The 23,920-nt window shown below is 42.7% G+C and overlaps 1 protein-coding gene across 2 annotated transcripts in view; it reads right to left on the bottom strand.

The window, feature by feature from the left end:
* LOC119646727 overlaps positions 1 to 23,920 on the bottom strand; it is a 61,059-nt gene that overhangs the window by 24,377 nt on the left and 12,762 nt on the right. Inside the window, exon 2 of one of the 2 annotated variants that reach the window (XM_038047307.1) lies at positions 3,643 to 4,050. The exons of the other annotated variant lie outside the window; for it this stretch is intronic. Within the exon in view, the coding sequence (XP_037903235.1) occupies positions 3,643 to 3,865 (223 nt within the window). The 5' untranslated portion in view covers positions 3,866 to 4,050. The remainder of the gene's footprint in view (positions 1 to 3,642; positions 4,051 to 23,920) is intronic. 2 annotated transcript variants of the gene reach the window in all.

Raw genomic sequence — 23,920 nt, 5'->3', positions numbered from 1 at the left:
ACTCGCAGAGTTTCAGGTATAATCATCGATAGATTCATCCGATGGCCTGAGGCACACTCTAGTGCTGAGGCCCTCTGTTGAGAGTGAATTCCACGCTTGGTGTACCGGCAATCATAATCACCTACCACGGAATGCATTTCGAGTTTTCCCCTTTATCGGAGTTAGGCAAACACACGGAGGTGATATACGGTGAGAACCTGAGACTCCTCAGCAGTCTTAACACCACTGGTTTATAACCAGTGTGGAATCAAAAGCTGTCACCATCCGTCAACCACATGAAAAAGGTAGCCGTCGTGCCCAGGGATCTCGACTTCTGCATGCATATCCTAATTAGGGCGTACGGCTTATGGAGACCGTTGCAGCTACCTATGGAGGGATCTTTCGATGTCCTCGAGCAAGGGGCACATAATTTGAGCTTCGACGTCGGAAGTATACTCAAAAGGGTCTCCCTGGCCTTCTTCCCGGAGGAAAATGGAGCCAGCAAGAACGGCACACGACGCGTCTCTTTTGACATGCAGAAGCAGAGTTGAAGGAGCCATGCGTCTGGAACCCCGCTGGACTTCCTTCGGTTTTAGCTGGGGCTGGAGTGCATTGACTCTATAAAGAGTCGGTCATGTCTTTGAAAAATAATTTTTTGACAGCCACTGTTTTTCAAAGTCGTTTGGAGTGAAGAACATAGTTTCGCGAGAAAAAGACGCCCTTTTAAAAAATCGCTCCTTTTTGCCAACTTCATGAATGAAAGTGTTGTGAATTTCAAGTATGGTTAAAAATAAAGTGAATAACAATAACAATGTAAAATTACTGAATGGGTAATGAGCAAATAACCGGAAGTTAATGAAGTCTTTTATGATAATTAAAAGTGACTATGTTAGTTAGATCAAAAGTAGAGAAGAACAAAGTAGACAAGAAGAAAGTGCTCATTTTGTCTTCAAGGAAAAATTGACGGATTGTGATAAGGAAATATATTTTGTGCTATAAAATAATTTATATACTTAAAAAAAAAACATCAACACAATTGAATCACGGAGAGCTCTGGGTGGGTTGTGAGAGTGATTTTTGTGGTTATTTGAACAATTTTATTACTTATTGTTAATTTCCTTTCTTTTTCTTTCTTCTATTTATTTCTATTGAATTAGTTCTGTTATGAATTATTTCTTTTTTTTAACCTTTATTCTCATTATTTATTTATTTTTATTTTATGATTTATTTTATTTCACGATCTCGGCTTTTTAGATGCCGGATTTTACCTAATGCTAGCACTAAGTGCCAAACATTTAGGCTTGGACGATCCTACCTATTTAAGATCTAAAGGGTCGCTGGTGGTGGTGGCCGGTGGTAGGCCAATGGGAGAATCCGTCGAGAACTCTCCGCAACATCGATCACGTATGCAGAATGGTGTACTTCTGCATGGTTTGAACTAGACTGTGCGAAAGTCCCAGGACATCAACGGAAGCCGTGAGTGATTTAGGTACAATACCTGTAGCTGACAATATTATGGGAACTACAACCACTCGCTCGAGACGCCAAATTTCTTTGATTTCCCGAGCCAATGGCTCATAGTTCACCTTCTTCTTCACGTATTTCCGTTCAATGTTGCTATTATGGGGGATAGCAACATGAATAATATACGTGGAGCGACCTGTCTTGTCAACTAACAGTACGTCAGGCTTGTTATGTAGAGTATGGCGATCAGTCAGAACTTACCGGTCCCAATACATGCTGTAAGCAGAACTATCAAGTACAGCTTGTGGCTCATAACGGTAAACCGGACATGTTCCCGTGATGAGCCAATGCTTGTATGCAAGGTTTTAATGGATAACCTTACATACAGCATTGTGACTGGCCAAGTATTGCACCGGTGCCATAATAGTACAGCTGGAAATGAGATGGTCCAACGTCTCTAATAGGGCCCATACACTCTCAAACAAATTGCGCAACGCAGGCTGTTGCGCAATAATTTGCTAATATATGGGCGCCTTTGACGCGTTGTGCAAATGTTTGACGCGTTGCGCAAATGTTTGACCGATTTCACACATGTTTGAAATCTTTTGCGCAACGGAGACGTTTGCGCAACGCGATGTGTTGTATATGGGCATATTGTGCTTCGTTCGGCAATATTTTTCAGCCGACCGCTGAAATATAATTTTCATAAAGGTAGAATTTCAACCTCGTCCCCGGAGGGGGTGGAAAGGAAGAAAAGGAACTCGATGCGCCCATCAACCTTACAAAGTTATGACCATTCAAAGTGGGGTTCCTTTTACATCAGCATGACCAAGTTGAATTTTCAAGGTTAGCCCGCAAGGAGGACGGAATGGGGAGAAAGGCTTTCTTTTTTTACCTCGTTAAAAGGCAGCGGCAGCCATCATCCCTTTAAACGAGAAGGTTTAATTTTGAACCCTATTTCTGCAGTGATAAAGGATGTCCTCTATCTCAAATTCCCTCCGTCTAATGGGGTGTATTTTGATATTAACATTGTAAAGTTGAGTTTGCCAACCAGATCCCCGGACAGTAAGAGTGGTGCAAAGAGGATATATAGAAGGAAAAAAAATATTCCTCCTTCCATTTCTCTTAAAGTTACAGCACCTCGAAAAAGGGCTAGTTTCGAATCATAAATAAGCTGTTAGAGTAATTATCGCCCCAATGTGGAAGGGAGGCTACAAAGGAGGCCACCCACTTACCCTTCTACCCCTCCCGATAACAATACAGATAGATCCAATACCATTTTAATGGCATGTTACTCATACCGTTTCCAACTTGTAACTAATGGCTTCAGGATGTCGAGAAAGGAAGGGAACCTCAGGGGCCGCGTCTCATTGAGAAACGGAGGCAGAGGAATCAATGATTGAGGCTGTGATCACTCGGGTCCGGAAGTTTACGGCTCCACGCGCGGTCGAGCAAAACCTGTGTAAACCAAACCCCCGGAAACTGTGAACGTTCGCGCATACAGTAAGTTACATTCTTCTACGTCGAATTTAAGGGGAGTCCCCATATATGCAGAAGGGGTGTGTACATTTTTTTTTTCAAATATAGTCATATGGGGTATCAAAGGAAAGTTCTTGATTGGTACTTTCCGAAGCCGGTCTCAGTTTTGATATTTACTGGAAAGGTGGGGAGAGCGGGGGATCAAAAGTGACCATTTCTTTAGCGGACCCATTCTAAGAAGCTATCCAACCGAAAAATCTGAAAAAAATCAAGAGGCAAGAGGGGTACAGATACGTCAATTTTGTATAATGAGACGTGAAGGATAGAAACATTGAAAGGACCTCCCCCCTCTTAGGGTTAGCCCTTCCCTCTAGGTTATTTTGGCCACTCGGGATGGTCATTTGACCATTTAAATCTCTGAAGTTCATTACAAGTATTATTGATTAATTTGTATTTATAGTAAATTGATTATGTGATGTGATGAGAGCTTTCTACCCAAACCGGCAATCTAGTTCGGAAGCATTCGTTAAGATTCTAAAATCGCTTATCGTTGCCTAAAAAGATCTATTCCTAATTATATGTATGAGTATGCATGAACCATATATCTGAATGAATCAAAACTCTTTTTACACACCAGCATGCATACATAATGCATGAAACGACTACACTACATTCATTCACAACAAAAAGATATATTTAAGTGACTATCTAAATACTTACCTATCCTTTCGTTGGTCGTTGATCCGTTCGGCAATAAGGACCTCTTGTCATTCGTCGTTGACCCCAAACTAGTGCAGTCAACCGAATCAAGTGTCGAACAGCTCGCTCCGATACCCTGCGTGGAATTTTGCAGTAACGATTGGCTGGCTTGAGGATCAGCGTCTACTTCTTGCGAAGTACTTCGCGAACTGCCCATGCGAAATTTCAATTTAAAAGGTGCCATCGTATCTTACAAATACTGACTGATCATAATCATATGTAGAAAAATTCACAAACGGACAAATATCAGGCAGCAAAAAGGATACGAAATAAGAGATTTTGGAAAAAAGTGTTACAGTTGATCGATTCCTAAACAACAGTCGATTACGAAGAATGGAAACTTTGTAAAAAAGTATATAAAGTTGCTGTCTGGAAGAGAAAAGTGAAAGTGGTTGACAGATTTTAGGAATTTTCGTATTTAGTTTTGGGGAAGAAAGAGTTGATAGGAGTGTGAGGAACTGTAATGTGATATGTGCAGTGAAGCGTTAGCGGGATTGTGGGAAAAACTAAAGCACTTGGTGATACTTCGCTCGATGGTTCGCTCGAGTGTTTGTCGCAGTTTGGGTGTGATTTCAAAAGGGTTAAGTTACTCTAATTAAAGTTGGCAGGTGATAAATAGTACAATTTACATATTTACACTGTTCGAATTGGCTCTTTCCCAGAAAGGTGAGCCATCACCTGAAAAATAATTCCTGTTCGCCTCTAATCTTTTGTGAGTGATTACATTTTTGTAAGAAACCCTCTGCTCTGACTTGAGTGAAACTTTACCAGGAAGGCTAGAGTCAAATCAAGTCTGTCATTCATCACGATTTAGAACCAATATCCATCAAAGTATTCACTAGTCAAGTGGCAGGATCGAAATCAATCTCGGATGCCTCTTACCACATCACTTAGGTTGACAAGGACAATACCGATTTGCAGAGGAACATCTACGGTGAGTTACTAGTGCATAAAAAACAGTGCAAATGGGAGCAAGTGCCGCAAATTTCCAATAGAAACAAGTGTGTATGTTTGCATGTATTTATGTTTGTTCTAGGACACACATTCGCATGCTTTTCGCAGTCATGATGTGTGAAATTTTTATGAGAATGGCTTTTTAGTCCCAATCGCATCCTCCATATCTTTTGAGCGTTATCTACACTTTTCCAGTTACCTTGATTTCGACTAGAAAAATCCATGAGTATATCATTGAGGAAGGATACAACGGAAAAGGAATAAAATGACATTTATGGGAACAATTTCGATTTAACGAAGCGAACGAATTGAATGATAAACAAGAACAGGATTTCATTGTACTATTGTGCGCTTTAATGGTGTCACATTGAACAGTGTATTTGTACAACATTTTGTTTCTATTTACACGACCAACACACGACATTTTCCTAGAATTTTCCACATACAAGCGGGAATTGCACTAACAACAAGGGTCTAGAGAAAAGTTTCCTTTTTGTATCCTGTGACTTATTGTTGGTGGGTGTGAACGATTGTGAGATATCTTTGTATATATGACTTGTTTGTTGACTTGTTCGACGAAGAGCAGTTGTCCCTGTGGCTAATGGAAATGTGAATTGAACGGAAATTAAATCGGTTTTTTTTTAGAATTTGTATATTTTGTTTAGAAATATATACGGGAAAGCTTTTAATGGTGAGACGATTCTGTAGGTTGGCTTTGTTTGGCGGATACAGACACGTGTCATTCATTATCAACAGAGCGGTTTTCCTATATTATCTTTAACATTTGATAGTACGCTTTATTATTATTTATTTATTTATTTTAAACTAAACAAAGCATGCGCAGTAATTAAAATATAATACAATTTCATTATTATTTTTAGTTTTTTGGTCTTTTCTAATAGACAAAAAATGGGCGCACTTGTCGGCCAACTTAAGAGAGTGGATTCTACTGTATGGCGTAACTTGCAATACAGCTGTCGCTCATCCTTGATATCTGACCTATCTATTCCAGACCAGTGTACTTCGATGGTACGAGGCAGACAGAACAGTTTCAACTTCATTTTGGTTTCTAGATAACCGCATTTTCAGATTTTAGGCAAATCAGCGAAAGCGGATCTAGCATTTTTAATGCATGGGGCAACATCCACTTCGGTTCTACCGTCGGGAGAAACCACACTTCCTAGATATACAATTGATTGACCTTCGATGTTCTGCCCATTAATGAAGATAAGGGAGAGTGCGATGGCTCGTCAAACTGAGAACCTTGGTTTTGTTGGTATTTATCTGTCATTTGGGCAAGGTGTATGATCCGGCGAGAGAGCAAACACATGCCATTGGCGTAGTCGAGGTGTTTGAGGGAAAATGCCATCATTCCCCCACGTCCTCCGGACAAGGCAGCATGAAGAACATCAGCGATAACAAGAAAAAATAATATTGGTGATGCAACCCTGGCCGACTCCGCGTTGGACCTGAAAACCTTCCGAGATTTTACCTTGGTGCAGCACGTGATTGTATTATCATATGTTGCTCTGATAATAGATATTAATTTCTCCGGGATGCCGTTCCTCACTTCTAGATAAAAAACAAGTGAAACAAAGATCTATATCTACGGGCACTGCCTGCAGGTTCTGTGAGGAGGAGGACGAAACCTCTATGCACGTCCTGGGACAGTGTCCGGCACTTGTGCAAAGTAGGTCGATACATCTGGGAGAACACTTAATACCGGATGCAAAGCTGAAATTTCTGGAAGTGGGGAACATACTAAAGTTCCTAACGGTTATAGGCCTGTTTGAGATACTATGATCAACACTACAACCAGTAAAAGGGGCACAATAGTTCTTCAAGGACGCGGTGCGACTTTCCCTTAACAGAATAATAATAATAATAAGATCTAAACTCCGCGTACTGCTCTAAGGTAGGGTGTTGATGTGGTCAATGCAGGAGGATCCGGAGCGAAAACCAGCCTGCTCTCTGTCTATTAAATCTCCGAGATGTTTTTTTAATGTTCTGCATGATTATTTGAGTTAGTATCTTTACAACGGCAGGCGTTACGCAGGTACCCCTCCAAATGTTACACTCAAAACGGGTGGCCCTCTTTTGATTCTTAACGATCATCACCTTCTTCCATTCTCTGGAAAAAGTCTCGGATTCCCAAGATTTCTGAACGAGTTGAAGTGAGCGATAAATAACTCTCCAGGGAGACCGTCAAGAATACGGTCAAAGTCTTCCCTGCTTGTCGCAACAGGCGACTAAAAAGGGTGGAAAATTGTAGGCTAACAACATGCAAATTTTGAAGCTTTATTGCTACTGGAACGTTAACCCCGCCTCGGATAGGGGCTGAACTCACATCGATGACCTTTGGCTATGGAAAAGGAACTATGATTGGTTTCTGGAATGTGCGCACACTCCTCGATAACGGTAGCGATCGTCCTCAGAATGCGCGCTTTTTCCAACTGGATGTCCTGGGGCTAAGCGAAATAAAATGGTGGACCTCTGGAGAGTACTCCTCTCCCTCTTGCAACAATCATGGCAATGAGTTTTCGTACTCTGGAAAGTCAAGCGGTAGCAGCCGCAAATCCGTTGATGGGCTGTTTCTGACGGCTACCGCAAGGCGCGCTTTCTTGATTTGGGAACCGGTTTCTAATAGACTTCTGACTGCAAGTTTCCAGTCGAGGTTATGGAACATAACAATTATACAGTGCTTTGCAACAACGGATATTTCCAATATAGTGGAGAAGGATGCTTCGCTCGAGCAATTACATGCAGTTCAGGGGAAGCTTCCTGTAGGTGACCTTGTGATCGTTAGTATGAATGCGAAGGTGGGCTCTGACAACAACTTGCTCGGACATATGATGGACGGTCTTGGCGGCCGTAACGATGATGATGGGAGGTTCGTGAATTTCTGCAACTTTGACCGCGTCGGTACTGGTGACACATATTTTGAGCACAGAGCCTGTGATAGGGTTAGTTGGGTTTTAACTGATCAACATTGATTTGAGTATTGTCCCCTGGATGTGAGTAACAACGGAGGCTATTACATCGGCGTCGAAGGTGATCACCATCTCATGGCCGTTTACGTTCGTTTGCGTGTTACGTCCGCTACTTCCTGCAGGGTTGAAGCTGCAACTCCTCAAGTTCCACAGGGATTGCTTGTATAATCCAGCTATCTTGCTGATCGGACGGCAGATATATTGAGTAACTCGTCTAAGAATATCGATGCTCTTTTTTCGAGTGCTACGCAGCTCGTCGGTTACGTCCCAAAAGGACGTCATAAGATCTGGTTGACTGCGGAATCCTAGAAGTGAATCGATGAATGGAGGGGCTTGAAGGGTGTATTGATAGTTGTGAATGATGGCGCGTTTGAACTACGATACGCAGCAATCTCGAGAAGTTTAATGTATTGTGCGCCGTAGCAAAGGAAGATGTTGCAGAACGCAATGATTTCAGAAGTGTATACCAAATCACAAAAGAACACTTCACGACACTTCTTTTGTAGATAAAGGGGCAAGGCACCGTAACATGCGGACACAGACTGTTCCTCCACTTAAATGACGTAAAGCTGTTAGGGCTAAATCTATTAATAATAATCATAATCGTTGGTAAAACAATCCATATTGGATCAGGGCCTTGAAGTATGTTAGAGCACTTCATTCAAGACTGTAAAGGTACACTACAGTACACTGTAGGAGGCAATGTGGGCAGCATTACGCTCGCCCGAGATTATTACACTGATTTGACTCAGGTACTCATTCACAGCTGAGTCGACTGGTATCCGACGTCAAATCACGATACAAATCCTACTGCCGCCAGCGAGATTTGAACCGCGACCTTCCGTACGACAGCCTTGTGCTTCAACCACTCAGCTATCCGGACACATTATTAAAAGGTTCGATATATACATAAGCGGCCGAGTGTTGCTTTTCGTTCAGCAGAGTTTTATGCCTAGTTCGTTTCAGTTGATCATTCAGAGGGAGAATATGAATATTAACAGCACCATTGATAATATCAAAAGTAAAACAGGCAAAAATTAACGTTGTCCTAGAACAAAATGTCATTTGATCTTCAATACTTATTGTCGTAAAAAAGGTTGCGTTTCAAATTTTGCCATCAAAGGGCTCCAAAGCAAATATTATAGTTTATTGCACAGCACAAAAGATGCTGATCAGAACCACGTAACCTGAGTTTCAGTGACCTAGCCGTGAACAAACTGAAGAAGGTGGTGGCAGACAAAGTGTATATTTCCTCTGCTTACATGGCTCATGCTCGATCAGCTCCGCCAGAAGAACCACAACATTTGACGAACACCATAGTAGCAAAGAAGGCCAACCTATTGATAGGCTGCAACTTCAATGCAAGGCACATCCTTTGGGGCAGCTCGGAAATCAACAAAAGGTAAGTCATTCTTTGATTTTATTAATGAAAATCTATCGGTATGTAATAGGGGCAATATATCACCCTTCCATTTTCCAAGCTCGGAGAACTGTGACGGCCGGGAGGAGGTTCTTGATATCATCCTACTAATGGACAGTAGGATTCTTATGGTTGAGAACTGGAGAGTATCTGATCAGAGATCCTTCTCAGATCATAGTTGGATTCTTTTCAGTCTAGATCTCGCCGAAGAGGTGTCCAAACCTCTCAGAGACCCTAGAATGACTGACTTTGGGAAGTTTGGTCAAGTTATCAAAACTCTCCAGTCTGAAAATTGGTAAGAGTGGCACGACAGACGAATTGGAGTCAATGGTTGGGGCTCTGGAAAAAGAATTCGAAACCGGTTTTAAAGTCTCGTGTCTAAATGTAGCAAGAAAACACTGTCACCATGGTGGAATAAAGATCTGTCTAGACTCAGGAGATTGAGGACCATGGTGAGCTTCTGCTACATGCAAAAATATTGGCAACCATTCAAGGACTACTTAAAGAAGTACAAGTCGGCTATCAAGACTGCCAACACGTGGTCGTAGTTGGAACCACCAGTAAATCTGCGAGGCTCAGTGAGATTCAGTCCAAGGAACATAAAAGCCCATCTTTCCAAAAAGTCGGACGGAATTGGTCAAATACACTTTCCCACCAGCGAGGACGAGTGTGTGTTAGAGTTTTGCTTTTAGGGTATGTAGCCGCCCCTCCCTTGCGAGACTTTAAAATTGGCAATTACCGAGGATAAGATAGGCTGGGCTAAAAACAGCTTCTCCGCATATAAATCTCTAGATAGCAAAATGCCAGTGATGCTACAGAAGCAGCAAGAAAGGATTGTGTCATGACAACTCTAGAGCGCGTCCTGGACATCCACCCAAGGACGATTATGGGGAGAAGGTAAATCCAAAGAAATCGCTCTCGACGAGGTTATTGGCACGGTTGAGCGGTCACTGCAGTATAAGCGATATACTCTAGCTGCTTTCTTGGATATAGAGGGAGCATTGGATTGGAGGCGTATCTTATCCATGTTAAAAACCAGGATAGTCTAGTGTGACCTAGGAGGCAACAACTTGACCAGAGCTGCGAACAGAGGCACGGCTCAAGGTGGGGCCATCTCTCTGGTGGTCTGGTTAATAGTGATGGACGAAATTTTGTGAATATTGAACAGAAGCGGAGTGAAGGTGGTGGCGTATGTGGACGACTTGATGATATTAGAGTCTGGTCCTCAAAGATTTGTTTACCTAGTGTCGGTAGCCTGATTCTAGCTAGGACTGGGCAATGGGAAAGGAAGTGCCTGTTCTTCTCTGCAGCTTCTGTAATGCGAATTGTAAGGTATGCCGAGTCTAGCGGCATGGTCCACTATAGGCCAGTGCTCCGTACAGACCACCGAAATCTTGTATGCATTTGCACGCGTCTGGAACAAGGGCTCGCGTGATCGAAATTGTTGTAAGCAGGAGAGATCCTCCTTGACTTGGCACGGGTGGTGAGCCTTCGCTATTTTAGCTCCGCGGCTGCTAAGTAGTGGTAGGAGGTTCCACCCTTGACAGTCTGCAGCGGGACGCAGACTGTACCTGCCGCAAGACTCTCAAGAGCAAAGCTCTGCCAGTTCGTCTGTCCACTGATTCCCCTTTATGCTCCCAGTTACCAGCTTCCTGTATCGCCAGTGCTTCGGCTTGGAATATACTTGCGAATCCTGAAGACCGTACGACTCGGATACACTGTGTGGATTCGAGAAAACTCCCAAACCGACTCCATAGACCATCTTTGATCCGTCTTTTTTCATTCAGCCGTGGTAGGCGGAATTCGGGCACCCTTGTCTTTGTGGTGAAAAGCATCAGTTCCGCTTTGGTTGGATTTATGCCGAGTCCGCCCATAGGCATAGCTTTCCCAAAGCACCGTCAAGATGTTACTCATAATGTATGGAAGAGATCTCTGGCCGACAGGACTCTGCCTCCTTGCTCTCATAACAGTAGTCGTGGTCTTAGGAGTTTGTGCTATCAAAATGGCACACCATAGTGCTCATTAGGCTTCTCGCAGCGACCACCTGTACCTGCCTACCATTATCAACAACTGAGCGGTTTGGAATGTATATTAAGTGGACGTCAGAAATGTTAAGACTCAATATTATCCGAGCAGATTTTTGGATAACTACTAGCTTATTTGTAATCGGCAATCTTTCTTGTTGAAAAATGGAATTTGGCGAATTTTGGCTTAATTAGGAACAATCTTGTCCCTTTTATCGGTAGCTGACTCGCTCTCTGATATGACTGTGATGAGGAACCTAAGGCAACAATGTTTTCGTTTGTGTGCAATAGACTCCGTATTTGGCCCACTATTGGAGATATTATGGACCAGGTGTTGATGATATAGGACATATACAGAACAGATGGCAACTACGACGGGAATATTAAAAAAGTATCGGCAGAACTACATTCTTATTCTCAGTTTCTTCCAGGGCATGAAAGATATCGTAAACACGCTTCGGGTTTAAGTCTGATATTTTATCTGACTGTCCAAGCTGAGGACTGTCCCGGAGGACTTTGAGCATGTGTTTTTTTGTTTGGGACATGGCAGTGGCATCGGAATATCTGATCGAAAAGTGCTGATATACTAGGAGAATTGGGTTGTAACTCTGTGGTCGGATTTACCCAATAAAGGGAAGCAATGAACACTTGAAACGAACGCCGCGAATAGAATTAAGAAGGTTGAGTTAACTCTACCTAGAGGCGCAATACCTTATGAAGGTTTTACAGGAAAGGTGAGAGTAAGCGGTGGTTTCAGAAAGGGTCAAATAGATAGATGGATGGACTGGGTAGAGAGCGATTTTAAGAAGACTTTGTTCAATACGAAACCTTCTAAATCGTTAGCCTTTACAAGAAATTGCCACATTTGCAATGATTTCCTTCGGCAACGTAAACGCAAACGTGATTGTATGGTGTAAATTTCATTTTGCCTCGACACATGGAATACGAGTTAAAAAAAAATTGCAGATAAAAGGAAGTACTATATTTTCGAGAAATTGCTTCTCTCTGACCTTAACTTACATTGGACAAGTATTGTGACACACTTTCTTGGGATCTTGAATTCTAAGTACATACTTAGCTTAGCTACAAGCTTTCTAGTCTATATACAATATCTTGATGCCGAAGGACCGCAGCTCACACAGAAGATACCTGCCCTACTTTTTATGGTTTAGCACATTTCAAGTGGTGAATAGCCGGTTTTCATGAGTCAAAAGTAACAGTAAAGATAACCCATAAACGTTTGGAAGCTATTAACAAAAATCCTGATCTCGTGGAAAAAGTTACTCCATTGTTTTGTGTTTTCGAGAACATTCAAAACATTTCCAACTTCTTTGGAATTTACTATGAAGTTTCCTTATTTACTCTTGCTTTCAATTGCTCCAGAATAAATTCCACTTTCTAGGGCGTAGTATATACTTCCGAAGAGCTCTTTCATGTTCATTTTAATGGCACTTCGCTTCGCTAATTTCCGATCCAGTCTACCGTTTACATCTAAATTTTGACAAAAAAATCTTAGAGAAAACGGAAAGTTATCAACTTGAAAGATTTTCGACAACTAGTTAAGATTTCATTCGAAAATTACGCAAATTTTATGGCGAGACATGGTAAAGCAGATAACGAGCGAAAGTTTAAATCTGGGCTCTTTTCGGGATGAGATTGATGTTTACCAGAAAGTTTCAGGCCGGAGTCCTTACCAGAAACTTTACATTTTCCTACAAGGACACCAAATCCGGTCCTTATATATGTATGTGTATGCATGCAAAATCTCAGCATATCTTTAATATAGTCGGAGAAACGTTAGAAGTTCCTGATTCGGAACGCACGATACGTCTCTAACTTGAACATCCTGGAACTGATCTGCACAATTAGATATGAATTTATCGAAAGCAGCAAAAACTCAAGCATACCGAGATAATATCCTTTTATCCTCGACCTCGAGAGGATACGACAAAATCAAAATGATTGAGGCAGAAAAGATTCAATTTCTTCTTATCATAAAAATCGATATTCTGGCGACAAATAACTGACAAGGTAGAAAATCTTTCCATTTTCTTGGGATGTTTTTGCCTTTAGTTTTGCCCTTTGTCTGCTTCGGTATAAGTTCCAAGGAAAAAGTTGATGTAATACAATATTTATCGAGGGCTTGGTCCTTGAAGTTTATTCCCATATACCCCAATGCGTATATAGTATATTCGTTTACTTTCGGATCATCTGAGACGAGAAAGAGCTTGGAAGGTTTGAATTTTATTTTGCCAATTTCTGCTTATTTTCCCGTTTCATATTTGGCTTTTTTCGGGTTGTTTGAAACGTCGAAGGGTAGTAGTTGCTTGATTTCTGCGTCACATTTTGATGGAAAAAAAGGTGGAATACTTCATGATTTGCCCAAATTCAATTGTTATAAATTCCTTTGGATGGAGGGTGCTGTACTTTCCGGGAGGAGCAGATTGAATTAGCTTCGTGATTGTAAACGATATTGGCATGTATATTATTGCCGGCGTGAAGGTGAGCCTTTGGACTTTTATCGATTTGAAAATGTAGGTCGGAACGTGTGACCGAATCGGTCAATAAAAATAAAAATTAATTTTATGAATGGGTTTTGTAATGGAATAAAGCGTAACTTGGAATTGAATGGAATAACCGGAGATTATTATTCATGTCATGGTTCATTCATGGTCACGGTTTTAAATCAGATAAGATGAGAAGATTTTCGATCAGTTTTTAAGGAGCCTTTTTAAGTGTGTTATAATATTTGGCTGACTAGCACAATGAGGATAAGATTCTTAACTCAACTTCAAAAGTATTGCTTTCTCGTATATTTATTTTGGCACAATTGTGGTAAAGGCAAAGGAGGAGGGTTTGAGGCAATGTACTTGGAAGTATTTTCAGTATAACAAGAATAAAATACTAAAACAAAATTAGTCCAGGCATTGAAGCTTTCAACGCATGGTTTTCGAGCTATTTGCAAAAAACCGTTGACTAACTTTATTTTATTTTTTTTCGATGAAAAAAACGACGTATATAAACATGAATAACTCGAAAACTACCACTTGTACGAAAAATGTTTAGTAAATATTTTTTGCTTAGAATTGACCATTTAATCGATTTCCGTGGTTATTTTAAAAAAAAACATATCTACCTCGGAAAGGGGGAGGGTACCACGCCCCTCCAGAAGGAGGCGCGAATCGGCGTTATGTAACTTTTGTTTCTTGCGCTACTCTCTACCCCACCCCAAATTTCATGTGAATTGCTCTGGACTGAAAGAACTCTATTTTCGGCTTTAGTGACTGGACTTAATGATAGCGTTGAATCCTAAGCCTCGGAGAAATGATTGTGCGTTCAGTTCAGACGACGAGCCAGGACGGGCCTCGATCGTGTCGAGAAATGGGGGTTCTTGACGCATGGACGGCGTCAGCAAAGCAAATATGTGTCTGCACGCAAAAGTATTGACACCCTGACTGGAAAGACGGAGAAACTCGCAAGAGCCCTTTGGAAAAGGCGCTTTGATATCTGCGTTCTGCAAGAACTCCGATGGTCTGGTGCCAAAAGCTTCGACATAGAACGCCAACGCGGTAAAATGACTATTAAGTTATCTATTTATCTGCATAAAACTCACTGCAAAAATTGAAAAGGCGATGTCCGAAAAAGAATACGCCTTAGGCGCTTTCATGGACATCGAAGGTACCTTCAATTATGCCTCATTCGCGGTAATTTGTGATACGGCAAGACAGCATGGAATCGAACCGCTTGGATCCTTTACATGCTAGAGTGGAGAAAAATCGACATAGTGGTCGGCCAGAAGTCTATTGAGGCAGGATGTCTTAGGGGCTGCGCACAGGGAGGGGTTCTCTCTCCGCTGTTATGGCTCTTAGTAATGGATACCCTACTGTGGCTCCTTGAGGACAAAAAAAATTTCGTGGAAGCATTTGCGGCCGATCTAATCGTAATAATTACTGGCAAGTTTGCGGACACAGTATGTGATCGCTTGAATGCAACTCTCATGAGATCTACAGTCCGTGCCTCCGCAATGGACTCACGGTGAACGTTAGGACGACTGGACTAGTTGTGTTCAATAGAAACGTCAGGTGGGGCAGCTATACGCTAGCCACTTTAGCAGGGGCGGAAATCCATCTGTCACAAACAGTCAAGTATTTAGGAGTACATTTCGACTCCAAGTTAACGTGGAAGCATCATATCCAGGAACCATATCAGAAATCCTGTTGTAGGAATACGATAGGTAAGACCTGGGGACTTTCACCCAAACGGATACTCTGGGTGTATACATCCATAATAAAACCCATTTTGATGTATGCATGCATGTATCGTTTGGTGGCCGACACTGAACTTTGCTAACAGCAGGAAGCTGCTAACGCAGATTCAGAAGGTTGGTTGCCTAAGTATTACTGGAGCAATGAGTACTACGTCCACTGCGGCACTTGAAGCTACCCTAAATTTATGGAATTGGCCCGACCCCTCGAAAAAATGACGACCATATTCCAGGCGGAGATATATGCGATTTCATTGGCAACAGAAGAATGTCTGCGACAAAAATGGAGGGGTCACACTATTCGAATCTGTTCCGACAGTCAGTTGATGTGGAGTTGTCATCAGGTGCTACTGAAACTCGGCCGACTGAACGAAACATTCCTGATGTGGGTGTCGGGGAACTAAAACATCACTGGTAATAAGAAGGCTGACAGCCTGTGAAAGAATCTGGGGTCGTCAGAGCGGCATATTTGTTGTCGCTTAAGAAGCGGGACATCGAAACCCTAGCAGGGCTTTTAACAGGACACTTCTCCTTAAACTACCATACGGAGAAGATGAGGTAGTGGTTTTGGGTAGATGCAGCCAATGTGAGGAGGAGGAGGAGACGGCCTTGCACTTTTTATGCAGCTGCCCGGCTTTCTCAGATCTCAGACGAAGACACCTTGGTAAGGTTCTCTTCAATGAAGAAGATGCACACTTTCTACCTCTGGAGAATGTTCTCAAATTCGCTAAAGCCTGCGAACGCCGTAGGCGGGAAGCAATTGAACAGGCGATTTACGGGGAGAGTATAATGACCCTAACAATGCCCTGAGTGCTCGGAGGTGCGGCTCCCCCCAGTAAACTAAACTAACTATCTATTTTGGTAGCCCACACACTCACTGTAGTATTGGTACTGCCATCTCGAAAGGTTTTCGTGATGCGCTGAAAGAAATCGAACATTTGATGACTGGCTGCCTGACTGGCTGAAGTTAACCATTATATTAGCTGATCGCACTGCTCACTTTTTCACCGCATATGCACCACAGACAGGTCGACCTGGTGCCGAGAAAGATGCCTTCTGACAACTTTTCGATGCAAACATCTGTAATGTGCTTGCTGATGACTAGATCATCACTGCAGACAACCTTAATGGCCATGTGGATGAATAAAATAGTAAATAGTAAATAAATAGTAAAATGCAAATCGATTATATTCATAAGACGTCAACATTTTACCAACATCACTGATAGCAACCCGTTCCCTATGAGGTCTTCGCAACTCACCATCGGCCATTGATCGCTGTCCATTACAGAGACCTTTACGATAAATTGAACACTTGGGACGGTGAAACAGATTTGTAACTACTTGTCAAAAGCCGACACTAATGCACGTAGGATATTGAAAACTTCTGTTGCGTTAATGACAAGAACGGTACTTGGCTTACCGACTGACGAGCCACGACGGGTAGACGGTGGGAGCAGATTTCAACGGAAGGGTTTATTCATCTTTTACTCCCACTGCTGATGTTTGGAGGAATTCCACCTATCATGGATGGAATCGGGGGAAAACAACACAGGACCTAACGACATCGCATTTGAGCTCTGGTAGGAGAAGATTCGATTGCTGTTCCATACCATGAAGCTTTTTGAACTCATTCTTGACAATCATATTCACGAAATCGTTCAAATAACCGTGAATCAAGCGGGGTTTGCCAAGTACCGCGGCATTACTGACGCAATACACGCTGCGCGGTTACTCATGGAGAAAAATCCTGAGAAGAATCGTCTTCTTTGCATTGCATTTCTGGATCTGGAGAAAGCGTTTTATCGTGTGCCACAAGAACTCAATGTTGTCAGCATTGTGCTCGCCCGAGATTATTACCCTGATTTGACACAGCTGAATCGACTGGTATCCGACGTCAAATCATGATACAAACTCCACTGCCACCAGTGAAATTTGAACCACTGAGCTATCCGGACCATATATCAGATTAGATCTGTATAAAACTCAATTTTTGACGACCAGTGCTTATGAAACAGGGACTATCACTGTGAGTGGCAGTGATCTGCCCAAAATTGAGCGATTTAAATATCTCGGGTCAATGTTATCAGCGAATGAAGAAGTGCGTTATGGAACACATTAACACACATTAGCACAACCTGGATGAAATGGCGTTCCACCACTAGTATCAACGAACGTCCCAAATCGAAAATTTACCGCAATATCGTGCGCCCAGTCGACCACCGTGATTCTAAGTGTTGGCCGATTATAAAAGACAATGAACCTCGTCTGGCGGTAATGGAGACGAAGACGTTGCGTTAGACTGGTGGCATTACACGCCTTGCTCACATCCGAAATAAGGATATCCGCGATCGATATGGGGTTGCACCGATTGTGGGAAAATTGCAAGTGAGGCGTTTTCGATGGTTTGATCAAGTAATTCGCGTTAAAGAGAATTCCCTTGTCAATGTTGGTCTGCCAGTCGAAACAACAGTAATACGTGGATGTGAATTTGAAAGCCTCACGACTACACCCAGATCAGACCTTTGATAGAACAAAATGGTGGAACCGATTACAGCCAGACAAACGGGACAAAAGCTAAAGAAAAAGAAGAAAACATATACATTATCCTTTTATTGAATTTATATCTTTAAGCGATGCAAATTAGGAAACTTCATTTTGTATTCAAGGAGGTAATGCTGGTCTTTAGATCGAGCGCTCGACTAGCGTTTGTTCTAAATAAGTTCGTCGGAGTACTTATTTCAGTAGTATTATGGAGGGTCCTCAAAGGATTAACTATGATCGGATAGAAGTGAGAAGATGTAAGTAGCTATAATCGGTCGAGCACGGAGCTTCCTCTTTAACCCCTGCTTAAGCGATAGCCAAGAAAGGACCCTATGAAAGAAGCAAGTATTTTCAAATGAAGAGCTTGCAGTCTATATATGTATCTTCGAAAGATAATAATCATTATTTTCTATGTTCTGTTACCAAAAAGCAGGATAGAGTTGCAATGGCTTATTTGACGTATGCTAAAGTGATGTTCATTTAGTATCATTGTTTGCAAAAATTATTACCATGATATAAACGGTTGTCAATATAAAGGCGTTTTATAACTGGGGGTCAAATGGGCTCGAACATGCAGTGTAAAGTTGCTGGATGGTAGCGGTCTTTGTTTATTTCCGTTGGGTAACAGTTTGCAGTCCCAGATGGCCACAGTAAGCCTGGTGATGAACTAACAATTGGAAGACCGCTGGAGAGGAGCTGAGGAAAAAACACACGGTGCCTTTAGTCGCTAGAGAGGGAACAAGCAATTTGTCTAAGGACACGGAGGGAAACTAGCGTACATTAGTAGCCACAGAATAAACAAGAACAAAAAGTTGAATTGGGAGGATAGTGACTCCATTGCTGGAAAGTTGAGGTCAATTACGATGATAACATCAGCACCAAAGAAAAAGAGAAGGGGTGAACCATGGTCAGAGGCTATTTTCAATAAAAGGGTGATCTTTCGTGTAAGTTACTCGCTAAATCCCCAACTACACCAAACCAGAAGACGCTGGGGCGGACGTCAAATCTATCCGGCGGATGCGAACCGGCGCTATCGTCGTTGTGTCGAACTTGGGACGAAGACCTACAAGAAGAGTACATTCTGTGAAACAGCGCAGAGCAATCTAGGCATGAAAGCAGCGATTCCCAGCCTAGAACCCATGTGCATCCTCAAGATAAGGGATCTGGATTGTCTCGAGGACACGAAGAGGTGAACAAAGCGATAAAAAAGGCAACCTAAATCAACCTCAATCAACTCCAGAGAAACAAAATTGGCTGTCGTCCCTAGTCGTCGTGGAAGTCAGCAAGCCAAATTCTTCACTGTGGGAAAATAAACATCAGCTGGATCGTTTGCAGGATAAAGCAAAGGGCAGTTCCAATCTCGTGCTTTGGGCTATGGGCTATGTGCTATGGGCACGCAGCACGTGTTTACAAAGTGTACCAAGTGGATGCTGAACATGGATTCTCCGTAGTTCTGGAGAAAACCGTAGTGGCCGCCCTGACCAAGAAGAGAATTCCCACCGTCCTCCCTATTCAGGTTGGTGAGATCATGGTCTTGTCGAAGTCGGCAGTAAAATCTCTCGGCAGCATGATAGATACAAAGATGGGCTTCAGCAGCTAGAATGTTTGAAATTTGTCGGCTGCTGTTCAATGTTGGATGTCCCTTATCCAATAGATGTCGTTTGCTGATAAATGCGGTTCAGTCCGTCCTTTTTTACGGTTTTGAAGTATGGGCTGACACCCTCAGTACAGCCTACACTCTCAACGTATTGTGGTAATCGTGGCAATGAGATGTCCAGGGCATTCTTAAGACCAAAAAGAGCAAATGGATATGAGAGACACCGGAGTAGCCAAGGCTTCCTAAACCGCCGGATTGGGCTTCTACACTAAATGGGTCTGGCCTGGCTAATGTGCCAGGTTCTAGTTTAGTGTTGTTGACGTAATTGAAAATAATTAATACCAGAAAGCAAACAACATTTGGGCTTACTGCTCACTAGGCATTGGTAAGGCAGTTTCTTTGATGAATCAGGGAGGAGAGGTTATCAAATCTAAAGGTCTTATCTCGCTTTAGTACATTTTTTGGCCGAGATGATTTTACTTATGTTTGGATTAGCGGCCCGTATTGGCATGTATGGTGGCTAGTCATTGTGAAGTGGAACTTTGACAGATATTATATAGTTGCAAACTGGGGTAAGTGCTTCTTCCATCACATAACTTGCTCGTTACTCTAAGGAAACATCGTCAACGTCTTTGAGCAAACTATCAAAGGCTTGTGACCACCCGAAGTTCTTTCATGATTCGGTATGCCGTACTGAAGTCATTATTATTTGCCGCAGCTTTAGATTCTTCTACAACCGTTATATTTAATTAATATATAATATTTCTCGGAGTATCGGAGCTCAAGCGCATCATGTTCACTCCCTGTCATAACCGCCATAAAAGTCCTTAGCTCTTTATTACTTTCCTCGCATGCTCTTTCTGCAGCAAAGATTTTTTTCAGACCGCTTTGAGACGTAATTAATACTAAATTAGAAGTTCGTTATGAGTCAGTTGAAATCCTCCTGGCCTTACAGCAGGTTATGTACCGGACCAATGTGGCGCCGATGAAGAGGTGTTGGAAGCAGCCGAAATCCATAAAACTTTCATCGTTGTCGTTGCTGTCCGAATACAGTGTTTCTCTATAGTATATCCGAGCAGGATGTTGAGAGCCCATAAAAGAAGTTTTTACTGGTCCTGGAGTTGCCTATGAGAAACTTTCTTCAACATGTATCGAAAGTCTTCAATGGGGCGAAGCCTGTACTATTTTAATGCTCTTTATTGTGGTTTGATACCGGTTTTAAGGATATAATCGCTTGCCTTACAGATGCAGATAGTGTTTATCTCATACCGGATTCACATTTGCTTCTGAAGGTCTTTTAAGAGTATAGTAACATAGTGCTATAAGAAGGAGAGGAGTGCGGCACATGCAATGTAGGATATGCAAATAGTTAACTTTCAAATCTACATCCCTTTAAGACCACCTATCGCGGCTCAAAGAGAGTGAGGCGACGGATAGATGGTGAGAATATTTCGAGCAGATTTCAACGCAAGAATTTGTTCATCCTTTACTTCCGCAAGCAGAGCCAACATTTGGAGCAGTGCGATTGAAGTCGAAGAAACAATGAAACAGATGAAAGCAGGGAAAGCAACACAGAATTTGACGACATCGCATCTGAGCTCTGGAATGAGAAGGGGCGCAACACTGTGTCTTAGTGAGTTCCTCGGTTTATGGAAATACCTTTCTTTTTCCAGCAGAATGTTCAAATTACAATCCAAACCGGTTGCTGTCCCACATCATGAAGATTTTTGAACGCATTCTGTATTAAAAAATGTAAGGCGATGACGGCTTTACGGTTTCTTACCAGGGCAGAGGCATTCCCCATTCGGTCCGGTCCAGCATTAAGTTGATGCGGACTTGGGACCCCACAATTCTCAAATAAGGCGGATTTGCGCTCAATATAGTTCGTAGTCATGTCGTGTTCTGCGAATTATACACGCTGATCCCAGGGCAGAGGTGAGGCAACTTTTGACGATTTGCTTCTGCCCTGGTAAGAAACCGTAAAGCCGTCGTCGCCTGACATTTTTTGAAAGTTTGGGTGCAATTCACAAAAAAAAAAAATTATATATGCATTCTTTATTGTTGTGTGGAATTACGCAAAATCGTTCAAACAACCACAATACACGGTGCGCGCTACTTATAGAGAAACACAGTGAGAAGTATTGTCCTCTTTACATTGTACTTCTGGATCTAGAGAAAGCGTTTGACTGTGTGCCACACGAACTAATCTGGTACGTTTTGCGGCAACACCTATTACCAGAAGAAAGCGCACGCAGGGTTAAATTGCTCAAACACCTTTTAAAAACTAAAGTTCAAAGTATGGTGGGCATATCAAAACCGTTTCGTATCTCTGTCCGTGTTTATCAAGGGAGCACCCTCTCATCACTCCTCTTTGTATTTGCTATGGATATTGTCACACGGGACAGCCAACGTCCAGCGCCTTATACACCGCTTTATGTAGACGATGTTGAGTCTCATAGCAACGCCGATCTCGAATTTGAATAAAATTTAATTTTTGACGACCGGTCCTAATGAAACAGACACTATCATTATCAGAGGTAGTGACTTGCCCAGAACTGAGCGATTTAAATTTCTCGGATCACTGCTATCATCCAATGGACAACTGTTATCAAATTGCTTCACGCATTAGCACACCTTGGATGAAGTGGCATTTCATAAGGGACGACCTATGAACGTCTGATATCGAAAATTTACCGCGATGTCGTCCGCCCAGTTGTCCTCTGTGGTTTGAGTGTTGGTCGACTACAAAAGCCAACGAACCGCGCCTCGCGGTAATGAAGATGAGAGCGTTGCGTTGGACTAGTGGCATAATACGCAATGATCACATCCGAAATGAGGATATCCGCGATAGATATGCTGTTAGTCGAGGGATGCCAAAAGGGACGACATTTCTCTGGTGGTTGGTTGATAATGATGGACGAAATACTATGCATATTAGGCAGGTGCTCGGTGAAGGTGGTGGCGTATCCTGACAACTTGGTGATGTTGGTGTCGTGGATGTTTTCATGAGTGAAATCATGGAGCCTGTGATCTGCAAGATGTGGACTCGGCATAAACCCAACCAAAATGTAGCTGGTGTTCTTCACCACCAAGACAAGGGTAACAGAATTCTACCTTCCGCGGCTAAGTGAACAAAGATTGGCTCTTTCCTCCAATGTAAGGCACCTTAGAGTGATCCTGAATTCTAAGTTGAATTGAGTAGACCTTTATAGCCTTCAACACCTGCAAGAAAACGTTTGTAAGAAATGCTATCTTCGGCCGAGGATTGTTTTCTGGATGTACATAGTGGTTCGTCCCATTCTAACCATCTTAACGGACGCTTCTGTTGTGTGGTGGCTGGCACTGAGTAAATAGAATTAAAGTTAATCGCATTCAGGGGCGGGGGCTACCGGGGCTCTGCAGTCCTGCCTCGCAGATGCCCTTAATGTATTCCAGCACCTGCTCCTTCTGGACCTTCATATTAAATACGCTAAATAGTATCCTATATGAAATACCTAGGGAACTCTGGGCATTCCTAACAGGCAACGCCGCACACAATCGAACCTCACAAAGAACTTTGCTCTGGACCCCCCAATTAGAAGTGGAGAACCGGGAATTGTGTTGCAAGCTTCTTCTCCGACGGATTAAAGAGGCGGGATTTTCTCGGATACACACAATGTGGCCCAGTTGTACGGTCTCCCAGAATTCATCAGTGTATTCTAGGCGATAGTACTTAGGATGCTGGAAGCCTGTCGTTGGCGGGCATGATCCGAGCCCCAAACGTAAAATAACCATTCTAACCGATACCCAGGCGGCCAGTAAGGTTTTGTATTTAGTAGCGACGTCCTCGAGAATAGTGGGGTAGAGCAGGGACGGGCTCAATAGTCTGTGTGCATTCTCAAAGTCACCCTCCTCTAGAGTCGCCGGTCATAGGAGCATAAAGGGGAATGAGCGGACAAACGGGTTGGCCAGACGGGACTCTATTTTTGGCAGTGTGGTGTGCTTAGTTAGTATCAAGCTGGCGATTTTTACGGGTGAAATTTACTGTCTACTTCTTAACAACCGCTGACTTTCGACGGCTAGGGCTCACCACGTGCGCTAATTCAAGAACGATTTGGCTCACCTATCACAAGATCCGATCGTAAGAGCTTTCAGGCGCGACATGTGCAAATGCGTATAGGATTACGAACACTGGGTAGACAATTCTTTGGAGACCTCAAAGAGAAATTTTTTTGCAGGGTGGGATCTGCTATTCTTCCTGAACGCCATGGGCTGGCTCTGAACATCTGAGACGGCTGGACTCTGCTCCCTTGCTCTTCTAACGACAGTTATGATCTTAGGAGATTGTGGGTTAAAACCGCGTATCATGGCGCTAATTGCGGTCCGGCCACCAGCATCTCCCTACCTACCTAAAGTATAGGACGACAGCCTAGGTGGACAGATTTTTGGTAGTCAATAGCCTTAAAGT

This window comes from Hermetia illucens, chromosome 1, assembly GCF_905115235.1.
Source record: "Hermetia illucens chromosome 1, iHerIll2.2.curated.20191125, whole genome shotgun sequence".
Lineage (NCBI taxonomy): Eukaryota > Metazoa > Arthropoda > Insecta > Diptera > Stratiomyidae > Hermetia > Hermetia illucens.
This window is presented reverse-complemented; position numbering and strand designations above follow the sequence as displayed.